Source organism: Clytia hemisphaerica, unplaced genomic scaffold, assembly GCF_902728285.1.
Source record: "Clytia hemisphaerica strain Z4C2 unplaced genomic scaffold, Clytia hemisphaerica genome assembly, whole genome shotgun sequence".
Taxonomy (NCBI): domain Eukaryota; kingdom Metazoa; phylum Cnidaria; class Hydrozoa; order Leptothecata; family Clytiidae; genus Clytia; species Clytia hemisphaerica.
Window position 1 is genome coordinate 192,161 of NW_027104076.1, and position 20,642 is coordinate 212,802.

At 36.7% G+C, this 20,642-nt stretch overlaps 2 protein-coding genes across 2 annotated transcripts in view; one reads left to right on the forward strand and one right to left on the reverse strand.

The window, feature by feature from the left end:
- Positions 1-201: 201 nt before the first annotated feature.
- LOC136812574 (aquaporin-7-like) overlaps positions 202-20,642 on the reverse strand; it is a 56,339-nt gene continuing 35,898 nt past the window's right edge. Inside the window, exons 3-9 of the mRNA XM_067069103.1 lie at positions 8,296-8,449; positions 3,579-3,685; positions 2,847-2,973; positions 2,427-2,564; positions 2,047-2,150; positions 1,397-1,614; positions 202-890 (exon numbers count right to left, since the gene is read on the reverse strand). Of these exons, the coding sequence (XP_066925204.1) occupies positions 722-890; positions 1,397-1,614; positions 2,047-2,150; positions 2,427-2,564; positions 2,847-2,973; positions 3,579-3,671 (849 nt within the window). The 5' untranslated portion in view covers positions 3,672-3,685; positions 8,296-8,449 and the 3' untranslated portion in view covers positions 202-721. The remainder of the gene's footprint in view (positions 891-1,396; positions 1,615-2,046; positions 2,151-2,426; positions 2,565-2,846; positions 2,974-3,578; positions 3,686-8,295; positions 8,450-20,642) is intronic.
- LOC136812535 (mucin-3B-like) overlaps positions 16,825-20,642 on the forward strand; it is a 38,008-nt gene continuing 34,190 nt past the window's right edge. The window contains 2 exon segments of the mRNA XM_067069062.1: positions 16,825-16,834; positions 17,046-20,622. Of these exon segments, the coding sequence (XP_066925163.1) occupies positions 16,825-16,834; positions 17,046-20,622 (3,587 nt within the window).

Genomic DNA, 20,642 nt, shown 5'->3' on the forward strand with positions numbered 1-20,642 from the left:
ACTTTCGTTATTTGCTAGAAATAATTATTTTACCTAAAAAGAAAACAGCCTCTGTTCGGAAAATGTAAACAAATAGAAAGAACTCACATCATTATGACCTGAATAGTGAGAAATGTTGTTAATATTCCACTGAAATATTCGAACATTCAGAGAGGATCGCAGATTTAAAAATTATTTTGATGATGGAAAATTCTAGCGAGAAAAACAAAAACAACTTATTCGATTTCTCCAATCAATATTTTATATACAGTGGATGAAAAAAAACAAATATCATTGGAAAATCAAAACTATAACAAAGGTTATCAAAAAGTGCTATCAAATATTCTATCTACAGATTGCACCAATTTATATTGGGACTTGATTTTATCGAAAATATCTATACATGTATAATTTTTGCTTTTCTAATCTAAACCTAAAAAAATTAATCTTCTAGGTCACAAAATATGAAAAAATTCTAAAGTACTACATTAGGATATGTCCAAATACATTGTAAAAATACAGAAAGGGACACCATAACGGCTTTGGAGAACTATGCAAGGAAAATAAACGATAATTTTGTACTGCGCCAAAAAGACTCACTTTTATTAAGTAGATTAAAACGAGTTTACTCAATTGACGATTAAGTGGACTATATTCCAACCAAACGGACATCCCCAATGAAATTAGAAAATTTAATCTCTAAACCCTTTCCCCGTGCAGTAAGTAAAGCATAAGGTTCTATCTACACGGCAGATTTTTCATAGTCAGTTGGAACACTTTCACTTTTCAGCAAGGAAGGTTTGTGTTGGTTTGGGTGGTGCATCTCAATGGTCAAGATGTACAATAAAGCCCCAATCGCACCACCAAGGAATTGTCCAACGATTGGGATCCAAAACCAGTGGTCAGCCGTACTAAAATAAATAAATGAATCAAAAATTCAAAGGACTTTAAACATTTAATTTTACAAAATGGGAAAAATAAAGTCTGAAGTCTAAACTCGGAGACAGAAGCGTTGTACCTTTTGATATAATTCAAACTAAAGTCTGCCTCGATATAATTTGCAGCGGAGACAAGAATGGCTGTAACTTTTGATATAATTCGAAATAGAGGTTTTGTGCTCGTTGATAATATAATCAAAAGTGGAATATTATTAAAACAAAAAATACAAAAAAAACTGAAAATGAAAATGAAGAACAAAAGAATCATCACGTGCAACAATTTACCGCAATAACTATAGTCATTGTTGAAACAAAAGTCTTTTGCGTTTGAATAACAAGTAAAGTTTTAACTAACTCAGTGACTGATTCATTCAAGGTAAAAAGGGAGATATTTTCTTCGTTAAAAACTTAAAACCCTAACGGTGATACTTTCAGTTTTAGTTTAAGAGAGCGAAAGTGGGTAATACAAAATATCTTACGTGAAAGGTTCACTGCCCCACCCAGCGATAGCCGTGAAAATCCTCGGAATTAAATCTCTCGCCGGGTTGATTCCGTATCCACAATTGATTCCGAAACTGATTCCGATTACGAAAACAACCAGTCCGACGATCAAGGGGAGAGTTCCGCCGCTAGGTGGCGAGTTCCGTTTATCGGTCAATGCGCAAACTGTGCCAACCAATAACATCGTTCCTACGACCTATTCAATAAAGAGATAGTAAATTCAAAATAAAAACATTACACATATCGAGCCTTAGTGGCTCCGTCGGTTTGGGAGGAATGGTAGTGAATTTCCCGCCAAAACTCATTTTCAACGACAAATTCCCGCCAAAACTCTATTCCACATTAGAGACATTTGGGTCTTTGAAGGGGAGTGGAAACCTTCTTTAAGCATTATCACTTCAGTGCAATGATATCTTACAATTTTTCGACAAAAACACTCCCACGTTTGAGGTTTATTTTCTCTTATTTAGAGACTGAAAATTGTTGAGAAGTTAATCTACACAGCGATAACTATTTTGTCCTCTCTTTGAGAAAAAAACCATCGAGTGTTGGAATATTTAGACCTTAGGGTTAGTCAGCAGCGTAAGGTACTAAAAATTATAATGGGATGTGAGATTAATCAAATTACCTGATCACCAAAAGCAGTTCCGTGTGAAACATTTGCAAATGGATAAGTGGAAAAAATTCCGGCGGTTTTCAAAGTCAATTGTGTTTCGTATGCATAGATCAGGTCTAAAAGAAAAGGAAAATATCGTCAACACAAAAGGGGGATATTTGAGTTATGATAAGCGAGATGAAGATTTCTTCCAATAACAATAAAGATGGGAGCATGGATGAGACTCCACACCCCTGTATCAACGTGGTGAGAACGGGAATGTTTGTGCGATGAGGGGCACCGCTTGGGGCCTCATTAGCATAGGGATATTAAACAATTTGTAATGACATATTGGGAGTGACCTTCCTTTATAATTAAATAACTGGCAGCACTTTTAGACTCGTCGTACATACCTTTATAAATAGCGAAACAGAGAGCAGAAGCAATGAACGACCCAAGAAATTGAGCAGCCCAATAAACTGGTAATTGTTTCCATGGTAACCGGCCGCAAACACACATGGCCAATGTCACTGCTGGGTTGATATGACCACCTGCAAAAGTAAGAAGCATTTAAAAAGCTTTAGAAAAAGTCTTTGACACCTCAAAGATAAATTTATGATACGCAACACTGAAAGAGTCTTCCACAACCCATTGTTTAGACAAAATAACGAGACATAAGTTTTCAAGAATTGTTGGAAGAGTTCCCAAAAGCGGTAATTATCATAAAAAGAAATTTATGAAAACATTTCGAGTGATGATGCATGTTTGCGCTTTGGGTTAAGCATACTGGGAAACATTAAAACATAAATAAAAACCTCCTTAATACAACTTACCGGAGATACCGGCAGACCAGTAAACACCAAGAGCGCAACCGATACCCCAACCGAAATTGACGGACAGAAAGGTACCGACGGCTCCTTTACCGAGAACAAGAGCTGCCACGCTTCCAATACCGAACATCTAGAATGAGAGATGAAATGACAATTAATATGAACGGTCTCTGAATTGTAAGAACTAGTTTGCTTGAATTGGTTCTTCATTGTATTAATTCTTCGAGAAGACAAGTTTAAGAGATAGTATAGGATACGGTAAGATGAACTGAGGGAAATTATTATTCGCGATATGCGTAGGTCAAGATTATGGCATTTTTCATAACGGAAACAACTGGAAAAACCGGAATTTGACCCTTGAGTTTCTAGTTTTAGTAACACTCAAATTCCGGTGTTTTCGGGTGTTGTCGATAGGAAAAATGACGTAATCTTGAATTAAGCATATCAAGAATGCAAACTAATATCATCTAACCCTAACAGCTTGGGATGAGCTGGAGTTTTTACAAGATACTTCACATATTGGTCATTTAAAGTGATAGAGATGACGCGTTCTTTAGAAAAAGTAATAAGATTCTTTTATTACATCTTAACGACCAACCAAATCAAATAAGAGCTTGTAAAAACTCCAGCTTCGTCCCAACAGCTTTCGTACTAGCATATAACACCTATATAACTATAATAACAAGTAGCTAAAAAGGGTGAAGATGTTGATAGTGAAAGCTTTGCACCACGTACCATAAGGATAAATGTACCCATCAATTCTGCCAGAAACAAACGAAGGTTTTGATTGGTACGGCCTCCATAACGAACGATCAAAACGTTGTCCATTTTTCTTTTTTATCCTGAAAGATAGATGATAACTTCAGACCCTAGGCATTGTTTTTCATCCACTTAACCCTCCTTTTTTCTGTCGGCTTTTATTATATAGGGATGAAAGTTTGACTTTAAATCTAAATAAATCTATTCTTTGTTCTGTTGTCGAATTTCTTAACGAAACTGGAAGGTTTAGCGGTGCTTTATTTTAGGCTTTTAAATACCTAACAATTGTAGCTTCCTACTCCAAGATTTTTTTATTTTTTTTGTTTTGCCTATTTATTTATTTTTCTTTTCTTTTACATAGTCTAGTACCTCTGGCGATATAACGTTAGTTCCTAGCGGGGGGAGGGACTATATTTTATGTTTAAGTAATGTTTTGTAATATATGTTCGTAGTGTACACGTGTCTTTGTTTCAATAAAGAAAAAAAAAATAACTTCATAGAGTCATTCTTACTTCGTGCCCCTCTTTTCTACGACATAGGCGTAGCGAGATACCCTGCAAAATTTATGAGGGAGTGCAGATGTTTATGACATATCTTTTGATAAAACAAGACAATAATTACAGTGTTGTAAAAACCGCTCTCATCGATAAATTTTTCAGGGTATCTCGCTATCTTTCGCAGACTTAGTTTAAATTTTAAGTTCGATTTAGGGAGTGGTCAGAAAGTATCTACTAGGGGGGAGTGGAGGATATTTTGAAAAATCCCAAAATACTTTCGCACCCCCTCCCCTAGCCTGGAAAAAAATTTCGAACCCCCCTCATAAGGCCCAATATTTTTTCACACCCCCCCCCCACTAGAAAAATTTTTACGCAAACAAAGAATTCATACAGATGCGGTACAAAGAGTATTATTTGTTTGTATGACAGATTTTTATGTCAAAATTAGGTAAGGGAGATAGTTTAGCCTTGTAAAGTTGAGTATAGTCCTTTAGGAGATCTACCATTTTGATTGACGTTTACACCACGGGATTTTTTCCGTCGATTTCCATGGTTACGACGGAATTTCTCTGAAGTAAACAAAAGAAAAAAACCCGTGGTGTAAACGTCAATCAAAATGGTAGATATCCTATAGGAATAGTCCAGGGTTACAATAAGAATCAACGAGTTATTTTCTCTGAGTTTCCCAAAGTTTTGGGAGAAAATTACGGCTTATTTTCCCTGATACATAATCTCCCTACATTACAGAGGCATTACTCAATTACTCAAAATATCCTGAGGGGCCACCATGGTTGGCCCCGAAGGGAGAAAATTTTGAAGATCAGGTACTCGAGACCCTAAAATACAAGCTATTCTGTTGTTAAAAGGAGTCTGAAAAATAAAATTCTCTGAATTTGAAATTTCCCTATAAACTTATATTTTCAGGTTTTCCAGGGTCTGTCAAAGCTCTGTGTATATAATTTATAATATAAGATATTAGTAGAGACTAAGGAGGCACAACCATGGTTTGCGCCGACGGGAGAAAATGTCGATGTTTTTCACCACCATTTTAGCTAAAAGACACTTTGTTTTGACAAATTTCTTTCTAAAAAGTACTTTTTCAAACCACTCTGATGAGCTGTGAAAGCCACTAATCTACTTCCCTCATTTAGCTCAATGCTACAAACCAAAAGGGCAAGGCAATGATGCCCAAATAATGTTAGTATGACATGTACATATCTGAAATAAAATAAATTCTGAGTTGTCGGCCGTCAGGCCGAAAAATTTTTGAAATCTTGAAACGTAAAACTATGAAATTAGACTTCCTACATTTTCTCTTGAGTTGCCCAAAAGATTTGGAACCCCCCCCCTAAACCCTCAAAAAAAATTTGAAACCCCCCCTAAACCCTCGAAAAAATTTTGGAACCCCCCCCTAGAATCCTCCACCCCCCCCTAGTAGATACTTTCTGACCACTCCCTTATAGTATTGCAGTAAGCTTTTTGCGAGGGTCAGTCTAGCTAGTATTAAAGACCTTTAATTTAGAATAAAAGATTGACAAGACGAGATACTCTAATTAAATGTCATCAAAAATAGTTGTCATGGTTGCATTTCAAAAAATCCATCTCCATTAAGATCAGATTGCATCATGCATCCTTCTTAATTAACACCAATCTTAAATTAATGATTGCTTTGTTTGGTAGATAAATAATTGAAGTAATTGAGTAAACTTTACATTAAACAGAAAGGTTGTGCTAGACCTCGTCCCTGTGTATCCCAGGCTTTTTTTAAATTACTGATTGAAGCCAGAGAATACTCTGGTGTTGGATGATGCGAGTTCCCACTCTTAGTGGGAGGACTTCTCAAAACAATACGTCATAAAAAAATCTGACGTTACAAAACTACACTGGAATGCAATGGTTTCAAATCCAGGAAAAAATGATATATAGCGATATCAGTAAGCATAAAAAAAGCTGATGATACGCAGGGAACGAGGTTGAGTAGTGCTCTTCGTTTTTTCAAAATAGTTGAGAATTCTTAATAAAACTTCAAAACATAGAAAAAACCACCAAATTTCGACAAAAACTGGCATCACCTGACAAGAACCTGACCTTTGATGGAGATGAGATTGACAACAACCAAGCATGATCGCATCAACCCTTAGAAAACGAGGGACGCGTATATGCGTCCAAAACAAGTCAAAATACTGAGTCTCAGACAGCAAAAAAGCTTTCCAATGGTACCAAAACCATCTTCTAAATCAAAAGCTGCAAGCTTTTATGCCACTTTAAAGTTTTGAGTTTAAAAAAAAATTAGAATTTCAACTTTTTCAAAAAAACAAAACAGCGTGCACAAACGGTCAAAGGTAGGCGACAAAAAGTGTTAAAGGATGTTGCAATATGCTTGCACTAGTCTACCTACACACCAGCTGAATATGTTTTTAAGGAACCGTAAAAATCCAAATCAGGAAAATCCATGATCAAGCAGAGCGAATCAAAAGTTGTAGACAGCTATAAAGAAATATAAGAAAGTCAATGTCATTGAACTTTACTAGCTAGCGTTAATACCTAATGGACATCAAATAATAGCAGCAGCCGGCGAAGGGATTTTATAGAAATATGTGTTCTTATCTTCTAGGAGACAAAATGTTATGACCTTTCATTTTCTTATACAAATGATGATTTCTGATTTCTATGAAACCTTCATCGCACTATTTGTCTCCCTTTTTATAACAAATCTCAGTTCTACTACAAACCTAACCCAACCGTTGATTTCTTATTTGCCGTGCAAACCTGCTGCAGCTTTAACAGTACTGAGGCTTTACCAAATTTTCTGTAAACTCTGCGTATACACTTCAAAATCCTTACGAATTTCCACTTGTATTCCTTTTCCTCAAATCTGCAATCTCATCACACTCCACAGATCTTTCAAGCTGAAACTTTCTCAACACTTGGAGCTGCTGGACCAGTCATTCTTTTCCAACACTGCGTTCATAAAAATGTTTGTTTTGAGCGATAGTTTGTTTCCACCCTATAATAATCCCTCATCATAACTTAAAATCATCTTGCACAAATACCATGGCTTTATTGAAAAGGGAAGAGCAAATATTTGGCTCAAAAGGTAAACGAGATTTGTGGTTTGAATTGAGATGATTGAAACCTGACCCCTTCTTGAACGACGCAAACAACATCGTGCACCTAGAGTATAACCTAAACCTACATGTTCTAGCCTACACGCAAGGTACACTTAAAGTTTGAATTTAAAAGCCTTGGAAACACTAAGAGGATTTCTTTAGTGTCTGTTGCTTTCTAGAACATGGTACAAAGGGTACTCCAAATAAAAAGTATTTTCTTGTAAACATAGTATTTCCTTCATCCACACTTTAGAGAAAAGTAAAAGTTTTCAACCGGCAGGTTGAGGTCCTCTGAGGGTCAGAAAAATGTCAGGTATTGTTCACTGCTTTACACCTGTCTACGTAACATACCCACCCAGTATTTAAAATGAACTCTGAACACCAGCTCAAATAATCATTGCTGAATCGAAATCTGACTCTCCTAATCAATGAAAATACAAAGATGGATACCTAAAAATGAACTGAACATTGAATTGACTTCAAATTTGAATTATTTTACTTCAAGGGAGAGTTGTTGAAAAAATAAAGACGATCCAACCAGCGTGTCTCACAGATAAAGCCACAAGTTGACAGAATGTTTCATCGACTGTTAATAAAGTTGGTCAACAAAAACATTCGTCCCAACTTCAGACAAGTAAATTAAAGGAATGAGCTTAAAATCAAAAAAAGTTACGAACAATATTTCCTGAAAACTTAAAAGGGGGGGTGGTTTCATGGTTGGTGGAGGAGCGGAATCGGCCTTTTTTTCGGACGGAGTGGTGGAATTTGACGAAAATTTAGACGGAATTACGGAAATTGGGTTCTCCGACGGAGACGGAAAATTAGACAATGTTAGTGCGGAAAATTTTGGAATTGGCAGAAAATATTCAAAATTCGCGGAATTTTTGACAAAATTCTTGAATTTCAAAGGAATTTTCGTTTTTAGACGGTTTGACGGAAATTGGAGAAAAAATTGACCGAATTGCGGAATCGGGTACCCCCTGAACCCCCCCCCCCTTAAAAGGTTCTCGGGTTCAGTTCTCGTAAAAAAAATTTTATCCATAAAGTGCCATCTTGGATATGGAAACATCTAAAAGTGTAACCTACCTTTCTTATAACAGTTTCGAGCTACTTCTGCATATTCCAAGGTTGATTACCATCTATTCACCATCCAAATGCATCGAACTTTTAAAAGGTGTGCCCATCTCATTAGATGCAAGCAACAGATTGTGAAATATCTTCATCGCCTAAGATGGAGTTCCTGGAGTGGAAAGACAAAACCTTATTTAGATGAGGGGAGAGTGAATTGCAGGGCTTGAAATTCATCATGTCTGTTAAAAAGATATCAGTTCTTAGGTTAATTGGTTTCATTAAGGATTTTTTGAGTTTATCGATCGAATGTTGAAATCTTAATGTGGATTTCAAATTACTTTTAAAAATGTCAAATGTCATCTCGCGATTAATGATAATTCAATTTCAGAAATTGCTCAAATAGTATTTGAGTTGTTTATAAACACTTCTTTCCGTCCTGATCCGTCCTTCTGAAGAACGATAAAGATCACCATGGAAATATAACGACATCTTTGTTCCGTAAAATTAACTTCCAGTCGTCTGACTTTCCATTCGGTTTCAACCTCTTAGTTTGTTATTTACAGCTTGGTCTACCTAGATCCTTGTCAACCCAGGGTCGGCAATGATTTAGCTACACGCAATTTTGAAGAATTGATAAAGAACGCATGCATGTCTTCTGATTTTGGAATGATTTTTTTTAGGAAGACCAGGCGATAAACCAGAAATATCAAAAATAAATAAAACAGCTGATAGCCTGGATATCCAGGCTAATTCAATTTAAGAGGGTAGAAGATCGACGAAAGATAAAAGTTTCTTATTTGCTTGTAAGTGATCGAAAAGAGATTGATAAGAGGTAGAGAGAAAGTCGACCGTAGAGTAGAGCGTAAACCATAAATCCATTGAGTTCAAAGCCCTGGATAACATGGAGCACTTATTTCTTCTACAAAACGCGTGATCACAATCATGGTCGAAATCTATTGAGAATTAAGCTTATTTCCTCGTTTTTCGAAATTTGGAGTTCGGGCGAGAAAGTCGATTTTGGGCCATCTCTTAAATTTAATCGGATATTTCAATTTGGCTCGGGTTTATAGACTTCCAGGCTATATTATGAGCGTTATTGGACCATTCTTGAACTTCTGGATCCTCAGATACCAAGTCTTAAGTCTCATGTTAAAACTTAACCCTTCCAACCTACTTTAGAGCACTTACAAATCGATTGTGGTTTCAAAACTTCCCGGTGAATTTCCCTTTTTTCTCAAATATTACGACCATGATTGCAGCGTGGTTTTTGAATAGAAAGTAAAATCCCTCGCCAGAGATTGAAAAATATGCCTCGCGAAAACAAAGAAAGTGCTTGCTAAAAATCGTCATTTTAAACGCAGCGCGAATCTAAATTCTAGATGAAGGCTTCACTTTCTGCTTCAAAAAAAGTGAAGACCCCTCTATAGCCCTTCAGGCTTTAACATGTATAAATCCCTATTAGCTTTGGAATAGATCGCAAGTGTTTGCATCATACAACAGATGACATATCACATGCTAACAAAGGAGATACAACCATTAAGAAAGAGAAAATTTGACCGGGTTGGGAAATTCTTTCCGACGGGTTAATTACAGGGACGGATCAAACCTTACTATTTTGATGCATCTGACGACAATAGGATTTGAAAGTTCAGATTTTTGTTCTAAATTTTGTTAGATAGGTAACGGTTAGATATCACGGATCCTAAGGTTGACCTGATCAATAATAACGTTTCAAACTTCATGTCACATTTATGATTACATTGTTTCATAAACACTACGTTACATCTTTCTTCCGAAGGATGACGTCGTTCACCAGGAAAGTTGCATATGACGATCATTATTTTTATTTCTTACAGTATTTAATATATATTCCATTCCACGGTCGAAAGGGAACATTGGTGACGGACGACCGCGCTCTGGAAACGCCTTCCCGTTGTACTAAAATGTTTGAATGTTTTTGCGTCTAAGTATAAAAGAAAGGCGTTATGGAGACGGCAACCTTAGGTTTCACTGATACTGAAAACCGACGGTATTTCTCAGTTACCGGACATTACTGACAGTAAAAGAGAATTACCACCATTTCCTAATCATCACATTGTACGTGCAATACCGAATTACCGACATATTTTTCTTCAAGTACCGAAACACCGACAAAAAAAGCTAATACTGACACACACCAAGAAATTCGTATAAGCGTCAGCTATCAAAGCTATTGCATTTTGAAGATTTCTACTTTTGCCTTACGAGGCATTCGTGTGGAAAATAGTACTAACCTAAGACATAACACATTTTTAAAATAATTTCAACACAATACACCTTTTCGACCGTAGCCGCCAATTGCCGCACGGACATTTTTTGTCTGTTTCACCACCCTAAAACCGTCCCAGTCTTTTATTTTTCGCACCTAAAGACAATAGAAAAAAGTGTAAAAAAAGGATTGGATCGAGTTTAGGGTGGTAAATTAAATAATAAAGTGACACGCGCCTAACCGCGCGACTACGGTCGAAAAGGTGTATACAGAAGGCAAAAATTATGCAAAAACCAAATTCATGTCGACCGTACGAAAAATCACTGGCGGATTTAAGACAATGGAGCAAGTACGTCGGAAACATGCAAAGGAGTGCAACGCCCTTTAAAAAGCAACGAAGTTACAATTACAAATCACTTCATCTGATAAGTTCAACAGGGTCTATAACCGCCTATGCGGAAAATGTCAATTTACAAAGTTTTTAGATGATTAGCGCAAAAAAGTAGACAGTGAAGGCCATTAGAAACCCATTAAGAAAAGAAAACAAACCATTTAGAGTCATTAACATCCTTCCACACGCAAAAATAATGAGCAGCTGAAATAGAAAACGAAAATTCAAACATAATGACAAAGCATGATCTTTTCCAAGGATCCCAGAGAAGTGGGATGGAATGGAAAACCAGCTTTTCTGATTACACAAAGTGTTCTGATCGTTTCTATACGCCTTTTCGGCCGTAGCTGTTAATTGCCGCGCGGGCATTTTTTTGTCCGTTTTCCCTAAAACCGTCCCAGTCTTTTTTTCGCACCTAAAGACAATAGAAAAAAGTGTAAAAAAAGGATTGGATCGAGTTTAGGGTGGTATTCGGGGACAGGAGATTAAATTCCTTACTTTCTTGCATTCAGGCGTTTTATCCAATGATGCGGTCATGATGCGGTTATATCATTAGAATTGCTAGAAAATTCTGAGCAAGAAAAAATAGGTACCTTTTGGTCTGATCGAGCTGTTCCCAAAATATAAGCCTATTGTTGTTTCACCTTTTCAAAATGTTCACGAAATATCGACTCAAACGACTGTACCAAGGTAAAGCAAAATCAGCTAAGCCTTTCTAAAAAGAATAATTTGGTTTACTGTGTGCATCTCGTTATCTCTAGACACAAAATTTCATAACATTGCATAGAATTACGGCGCTGAAAAATTCCAAGTCGTTGTTATGTTTCGCAGCTTTTTCGCTGAACAATTTTGAACCGGGAAGAGTGACGGCAGAATGCGGTTTCCCGGACTGATATGCTAGTAGACTATGCTACATCTAAGAGGAACAAACGTGAAGACGGGAATTTTTTACGGGAGTAGCTGTTGTCGTAAACACAGACTCTATCGGCGGCGAAACATATTACGTTTTATTATATATACAAACTATGTTATATCATAATATAATACGGACGATAGCATCGTCTAATATACTAGTTACTTGCAGGTTAAAATAGTAGTACAAATCTTTCGTCGGTTTAGTTGCCATGTCAGCTATTTTGTAAAAGAGGCCGAAAATGTTTTATGCCTCTTGATAAGAGCATAGTCATTATAAAAACAGTGGTCTGGAAGGTTTTTGTCTCTTTATTGTTAAAAGATGGAGCTTACGTACCGAAAATCCTAAGAGGAGATTTTGGTAACGTGATCAAAAAGTATGCAAATCGCAACTTGTCTTTTGTTTGTAACGAAAGAAAATTGAACAAAAAGCTAAAACAATACATTGCCAGACCGGGGTTTTTTATAATGACTATGATTTATTTTTGATAAATCCAAGGCAATGACGTTGTAATCAACACAATGAATGGAAAAGAAGGGAGGTCTCAGCCATGAAACTGTTCCGGTAAAAAGGAGACCATTTTAAGTAGAGTCATTACGTAACAAACAGGTGAATTAAGAACAGGAATAAAACTACATTGTTGTTTTTTGTATTGTACAGACTAATTAGTTTAGTGGTATTTTTAATCTTAATTGATTTACACAGGAAATGCTACATTGCTCTTAAGATGAGTAATCGCAGTATTCAATATCTCTTATTCGATCTTCAAGGGACAAGGAATTTTCTTCGAATTATAGAGAGCATTTTGTAACACTTTCATGTTAAGAGGACCAATCTTTTAGTTCGAATTATAGAAAGATTCGAATAATAGAGGTTCGAGCTAGAGAGAGTTGTCTGTTGCTTCAAGATCAAATTCAAGGCTGAAACATAGACTCTCTTTGTAACCTTTTAAGAATGTTGGGGATGAAAAAACTCGTATATTTGGAGCTTATCGGCGATCCAAAAAATATCTGCAATCTGATTGGTTAAAAAGAGTAGAATATATCTTGTATTTTACATGTACAAAATATAAATTGACGAAAAGATGTTGTTGCATTGTAGCGGTAGAAGCAATCTAACGTCAATTTGTTACAAAAGTGCCCTGCGCTTTTTTCCAACACAAAAAGTGCATTTTTTGGGTCACCGATAAACTAGTTATCAGACATTTACTCGTACAATATGGAAATATTTCACTCGTTCCGAATTTTCCGTATATTTTCGCTCGGCTCGGAAAATATTGTACGGAAAAATCTCGGAGCTTGTAAAATATTTCTCATATTGTACTCGCAACTGTCCGATAACTATTACATATGATTTTAGAAATATAAACTTATCGAGTCTAAAATTGACGAGGTATAATAAAGAGTTCAAGTCTTTATCACTAAGCCTTTAACAGTTTACTGAAGACACGAGGTCAGTACCGCAAAATTTTTTTCCGTCAGCGGACGCAGACCTGATTTAGCGGCCGAAGACCTGAATTAACGGTCAGAGACCTGAATCAACAGCCGATAACCTGATTTAGCAAGTCAGGCCAAATACCTGATAGATAAGTTAAGATCAGCTAAACTAGCTTGAACCACTCTGCAAGGTATCAGTTGCGATGGTCCAGTGGTTAGTGCAGTGGTATCAAAGACGAAAGAGGGGCAGTTCGAGACTAGTTACTGTCATTAATTTTCATTATTTTTAGTTGAAAATCTTTTAACTTAATTTGTTTTCAATACTATTTCCCATTGAAACATCATATAAATCTTGATTGGATTTATAAAAAAGATTTATAACAAATTTCCACAATTCATTTTCTCCAGGTCTTCGGTCGTTACAAAACAATATTCGACCACTGCATCAAGTCTTCGGTTTTTAATTCAGGTCTTCGGCAGCTAAATCAGGTACCGCTAATTCAGGTCTGCATCCACTGGCGGAAAAACGAATCTGCGTCAGTGCCTATTCCCATAAGACATGTCAAAGCAAGCAAAGAAAAATAACTGTCAACACATGCAAGAACAATGATGACGCGAGGAAACTGTTTATTGCCATGTGTCGTCATTCAAGACTGCACTTCATCAATATCATCAAAATATTCTAAATTAGGGTGCACTGTGATTCATGTTTCGAAAAAGCTTTCATAATCTCTTCTTCTGAAAAAGCAAATTGAATAAAAGAGCAAGAAGGAATCGACGATCGCGAAACACGGGAAACTCAACAAAAGAAACAACCTCCCAAAAGCAACAAAAATCCGCAAAGGAATACCTTAACGACTTTTTAACGGCCATGTTTACGGGGTACACGGAGCCCTTATAAAAAGCCTTTGCGTACGAGATTGTTGAAGTTTTAAAACGAATCAAACAAGAGAGAGGGTCACCTCCTCTTTAGTACTTTACTTTGAATCATGAGACATCTGAGATGTGCTCTTCTTACACTGCTGGCAACTTTCATCTCTTCTGTTAAAACAGGTATGAAAATTATTTTTTCTTGCTTCCGCTTTTTGAGAAACTGTAGACATCAAAGGTAGGACATTCGGCAAGGCGTGAAAGTTACATCTTCAACTCATACATTATATTCCTTTACACACTAGGTACTTAAACATTCCCCGTGGAAGTATGTCTAGTTCTAAAGTCCACTAGTCCGTCAATTGTTTTCTAGTTTACCTTAGATTTTCAAACAGGTTTCAGCGATACCAGAATCGAAGACAAGATGGTGGACTACTCTTGTCTCCCGAATGGCGTCTCCTCCGCTGATTGTTAAGAGAAAAAATCCAGTCCCCGCTCTTATTAAGAGCCCCCCCCCGCTAATTAAATTCGAATAATTCAATATTTTTTTACAGTGTAGATAGACATTAAACTGTCTTATTTTACGTGTTTATTTGTTAAAGTTTATTTTGTTGTTGTTGAAATTGATATCAGTTAAAAAAATTCTGTCTTCAAATTACCCCCCTCTTATTTCATCCCCCCGCTTATTAGAATTTAGAAAATTTTTCTGTCCCCTGCTTATTCGGACCCCCATCCCGTCTATTCGGGAGACAAGGGTATTCAGCTAACCCTAGACACACTTTCTTTAATGGGAAGGCCGACCCAGTCGAGTAGTTAGAGGTTAGTGGTTCACCTCCAGCCAGATAAGCGAGGACTTGAAAAAAATGGTTGTCTCTCCGCACCGATATGGTCTGTATGGAGCCCTCCTGAAAGTTCTGACTTTTTAGAACGATAATCTGAGAAGTAAGATAAGATTGTACTGAAAACCATTCTTACACGATAATAAGTAAGGGAAGTATTGAATACACGCTTTTTTTATAAGAATACACTTTATAAGAATGTCCATGATGAAAATGGCATATGGTAAGAATATCACCATAATGGAATTTATCAACTGAACCTAAGAATGCCATTTTAAAGCATTTTACCATTGTACCATTGCCAGTTTCGATCTTAAGCTAAGAATACCGTAAGAATACTTTTGGATGATTATCCCTGATGAAATGAAAAAAACACCATTCTTATAAAAAAAAAGCGTGTATGCCTTTGCTTTTTAAACATCCTTTGTAGCATTAATCCATCACAAAGGAGGACCTATCAAAGTTGAAAGAAATAATTCATCAAATTATTCCAACAAAAGGATGAGAAATTCCACCCCCTAACCATTAAAGCTATTGTTTTCACCATTAAGAACTGACATATCCTTTCTACATACACGTTTTTGTTATAAGAACATCCAAATTTTTGAAGGCTTAGGGATTTTCTTAACTCTTTGAGTTTTAAGACTAAAATGTTCTTAACATGTTCTCGTTTTCCCCAATTTTGTGAGTATTTTTGTCCATTTTCCTAAGAAATCGGTTGTTTTAGAGTCCCCAGAGCCTCAAAATATTCTTAACTTGTTCTTAACATGTTGGCCATCGAAGCCTTATGTTCTTATACACAATCCTGGACAAAAGGTTGTAGACTTTTCAAAAATACATGAATAATTTCAAAATAAGCTCTGAAAACCCATTTTCACCAGTGCCAATGTTGTTTTTATTGGATTTGGAGAGTTGCGTTTAATCAATTATATACAACTTTACAGAGCTCTCTGGTGCTCCCACCACCCACCACCTTTGGGGATGAAGTTCACCCATTTTCTTTGGAAGTCAAGAGCTAAAGCCATCTGAAACATTGAGTTTTAAGCCCAAAGGGCTAAAGGCGAGACTCCTGGATGGGAAATTAAACCACTTATTTACCATCCAGAATGCCCGCGCATAGATTTTACACAAAAGCTGGATTAAAACTAAAATCTATCGCTAGATTTCAAAAATTGTAGTCCTCCAAAACAAAGGAACCGCTAGATACAATCCGTCGTCATGATTACGGCGCGTTCTTTGGGGGTTTTGGATGGGAAATGAGTAGCTTCAATTTCTCTTGCATGAGAAGGGTTTGAATCTCAATGATCTGAAATATGTCATTTTTGTCGCCATTTTTAACGAAAGTTCTGTGACAGGTGAGTAGTTTAAAAAATTTCAAGCGAGGTACTACGGTTAACAAGGTTGCTTTCAGCCTTGATTCTTTTTATCAGAAAAATCTTTTTTTATATTAAATACAATTTGAAATTAATTGTCATAATTAAGTACATGGTATTTTCCGATTTTGAAGGTCCGGAACCTACCTACACTGAGATGCTTAATAAACGGTCCCGCTTGTTAATTTTTCGATTTCCCTCAGGACCCTATAAGGACCCCTGCAATTAATAATTGCATAAATATTCTCAGCAGCCAAAAGAAAATTCCATTATTCTTCTTTAAAAAGCCTTGCTTTAATCCACAATTACCTTATTTTGGACAAAGTCCTACCCCCTGACCTCCACGGTTGGTAAAAATTTGAAGATTTTTGAGAATCTGCCAGTAAATCTTGAAGCGAAAAGACCATAATTCGTCTGATTTATCGTCCAAATCGAATGAACAACTGAAGAGAGGCTAAGAAAATTCTCAGTAAGATGCGAGCAGGTAATGGAGATTAATCTGACAACAAAGAATATAATAGAGTCTCAATAACTCGAATACGCTTAGGGAAATCAAAATCTTTTGAAATATGGAAAATTCAATCTATAGAAACTTAGGGACCTGGAATCTTGTTCAAGTTAAGCAGACTCTACTGTACATTGTGCGGGGATGAATAGACATAAATCATCTACTGTATTCGTTTTCCTTCAAACAGGGTATCTTGGACCATTTCCCACAGAAGCCGGCCACCAAGGGGCGGTCAAACCAACAGATCCACCATGCTATTCAGAGTTTGCTTTTGTCATTGATGAATCTTCGGAAATAACAAAAAAAGATTGGACACATATCAAAAACTTTGTGAAACAATTCGTCGTAAAGACGGGCTTGCACATCTTCGGAAATAGAGCAGGATTTGTCTCCTTTTCTGACAAAGCCAGAAAAAGAATCTTTTGTTATTCCTATGACAACAATTTAGATACATTCATTCAGATGGTCGATAATCTTTCGAAATCAAACATGAAAGCAAAATCACATGCCAAAGCATTAGAAGCAGGAGTAAAGGTTCTTACCAGCAAGAGCTGTGGCTTTCGAAGACAGACTAAAAGTAGAGTCTTGATCTTCATTACCAATAAAATTCCAACCAGCAAATTTGAAAAGAAACTGTTACGAAAACAAGTCAAAATAATTGAAAATGAGGGAATTGAGCTCTACGTTTTGTCTTTGCAAACAAAGTTATCCGTTATTAAGAATATACTTGGAATTGCAGACCAAAACGCTTTCCGACTTGGAAAGGTTTCAAATCTCTTCAACAGGATTATCTTCAAAAAGCTATTGAAATTAATTTGTGTCCATGGCCAAGAGACATCTACAACAGATTCCCCTTCGTCAACTAAAATCACGACTGAGAATACCAACGATACGACTAAAAAACCCACGTCTACAACAACAGATGATCCAAACAATAGTGGTGGTGGTTCAAATACTACTGAATCCATAATTGATTCTACAACTGTATCGTCTACTGAAACAACAAGTGAATCAACTACTGACTCGTCTACAACTGATTCAACAATTGTATCGTCTACTGGAACTACAAGTGAAGCAACAACTGAATCCACCACTGAGTCTTCCACTGAAACTACCAGTGACACTTCTACTGAATCAACTACTGATTCGTCTACAACTGATTCTACAACTGTATCATCTACTAAAACAACAACTGATACAACAACTGAATTAAATACTGACTCATCGACAACTGATTCTACAACTGTATCGTCTACTGGAACTACAAGTGAAGCAACAGCTGAATCAACTACTGACTCGTCCACTGAAACTACCAGTGCTACTTCTATTGAATTCACTACTGATTCTACAACTGAAACAACTACTGAAGCAACTACTGAATCGTCAACAACAACAGACGATCCGAACAATGGTAGCGGTGGTTCGAATACGACAGAATCCACTACTGAAACAACAAGTAAAACAACAACTGAATCAACTACTGACTCGTCTACAACTGATTCTACAACTGTACCAACTACAGAAACAACAAGTGAAACAACTACTCAATCATCAACTGATTCTACAACTGTATCGTCTACTGGAACTACAAGAGGAGCAACAACTGAATTAACTACTGACTCGTCTACAACTGATTCTACAACTGTACCAACTACGGAAACAACAAGTGAAACAACTACTCAATCAACAACTGACTCAACAACTGTATCCTCTACTGAAACAACAAGTGAAACAACAACTAAATCAACAACTGACTCGTCTACAACTGCATCATCTACTGGAACTATAAGTGAAGCAACTACTGACTCGTCAACAATAACAGACGATTCAAACAATGGCAACGGTGGTTCGAATACTACACAATCAACTACTGATTCTACAACTGTATCCTCTACTGAAACAACAAGTGAAGCAACAACTGAATCCACCACTGAGTCTTCCACTGAAACTACCAGTGATACTTCTACTGAATCAACTACTGATTTGTCAACAACAACAGATGATCCAAACAATGGCAACAGTGGTTCGAATACTACAGAATCAACAACTGAATTAACTACTGACTCGTCTACAACTGATTCTACAACTGTATCGTCAACTGAAACAACAAGTGAAGGAACTACTGACTCATCGACAACAACAGATGATCCAAACAATGGCAACGGTGGTTCGAATACTACAGAATCAATTACTGATTCTACAACTGTATCCTCTACTGAAACAACAAGTGATGCCATAACTGAATCAACTACTGACTCGTCTACAACTGATTCTACAATTAAATTGTCTACTGAAACAACAAGTGAAGCAACTACTGACTCGTCAACAACAGACGATTCAAACAATGGCAACGGTGGTTCGAATACTACAGAATCAACTACTGATACTACAACTGTATCCTCTACTGAAACAACAAGCGAAGCAACAACTGAATTAACTACTGACTCGTCAACAACAACAGACGATCCAAACAATGGCAACGGTGGTTCGAATACTACAGAATCAACTACTGATTCAACAACTGCATCCTCTACTAAAACAACAAGTGATACCACAACTGAAATAACTACTGACTCGTCTACAACTGATTCTACAACTGTAGCAACTACGGAAACAACAAGTGAAGCAACAACTGAATCCACTACTGACTCGTCCACTGAAACTACCAGTGCTACTTCTACTGAATTCACTACTGATTCTACAACTGAAACAACTACTGAAGCAACGATCAAATCGTCAACAACAACAGACGATCCAAACAATGGTAGCGGTGGTTCGAATACGACAGAATCCACTACTGAAACAACAAGTGAAACAACAACTGAATCAACTACTGACTCGTCTACAACTGATTCTACAACTGTACCAACTACGGAAACAACAAGTGAAACAACTACTCAATCAACAACTGATTCTACAACTGTATCCTCTACTGAAACAACAAGTGAAACAACAACTGAATCAACTACTGACTCGTCTACAACTGATTCTACAACTGTACCAACTACGGAAACAACAAGTGAAACAACTACTCAATCAACAACTGATTCTACAACTGTATCCTCTACTGAAACAACAACTGAAACAACTACTGAATTAACTACTGACTCGTCTACAACTGATTCTACAACTGTATCGTCAACTGAAACAACAAGTGAAGGAACTACTGACTCTTCAACAACAACAGATGATCCAAACAATGGCAACGGTGGTTCGAATACTACAGAATCAATTACTGATTCTACAACTGTATCCTCTACTGAAACAACAAGTGATGCCATAACTGAATCAACTACTGACTCGTCTACAACTGATTCTACAATTAAATTGTCTACTGAAACAACAAGTGAAGCAACTACTTACTCGTCAACAACAGACGATTCAAACAATGGCAACGGTGGTTCGAATACTACAGAATCAACTACTGATACTACAACTGTATCCTCTACTGAAACAACAAGCGAAGCAACAACTGAATTAACTACTGACTCGTCAACAACAACAGACGATCCAAACAATGGCAACGGTGGTTCGAATACTACAGAATCAACTACTGATTCAACAACTGTATCCTCTACTAAAACAACAAGTGATACCACAACTGAAATAACTACTGACTCGTCTACAACTGATTCTACAACTGTAGCAACTACGGAAACAACAAGTGAAGCAACAACTGAATCCACTACTGACTCGTCCACTGAAACTACCAGTGCTACTTCTACTGAATTCACTACTGATTCTACAACTGAACAACTACTGAGGCAACGATCAAATCGTCAAC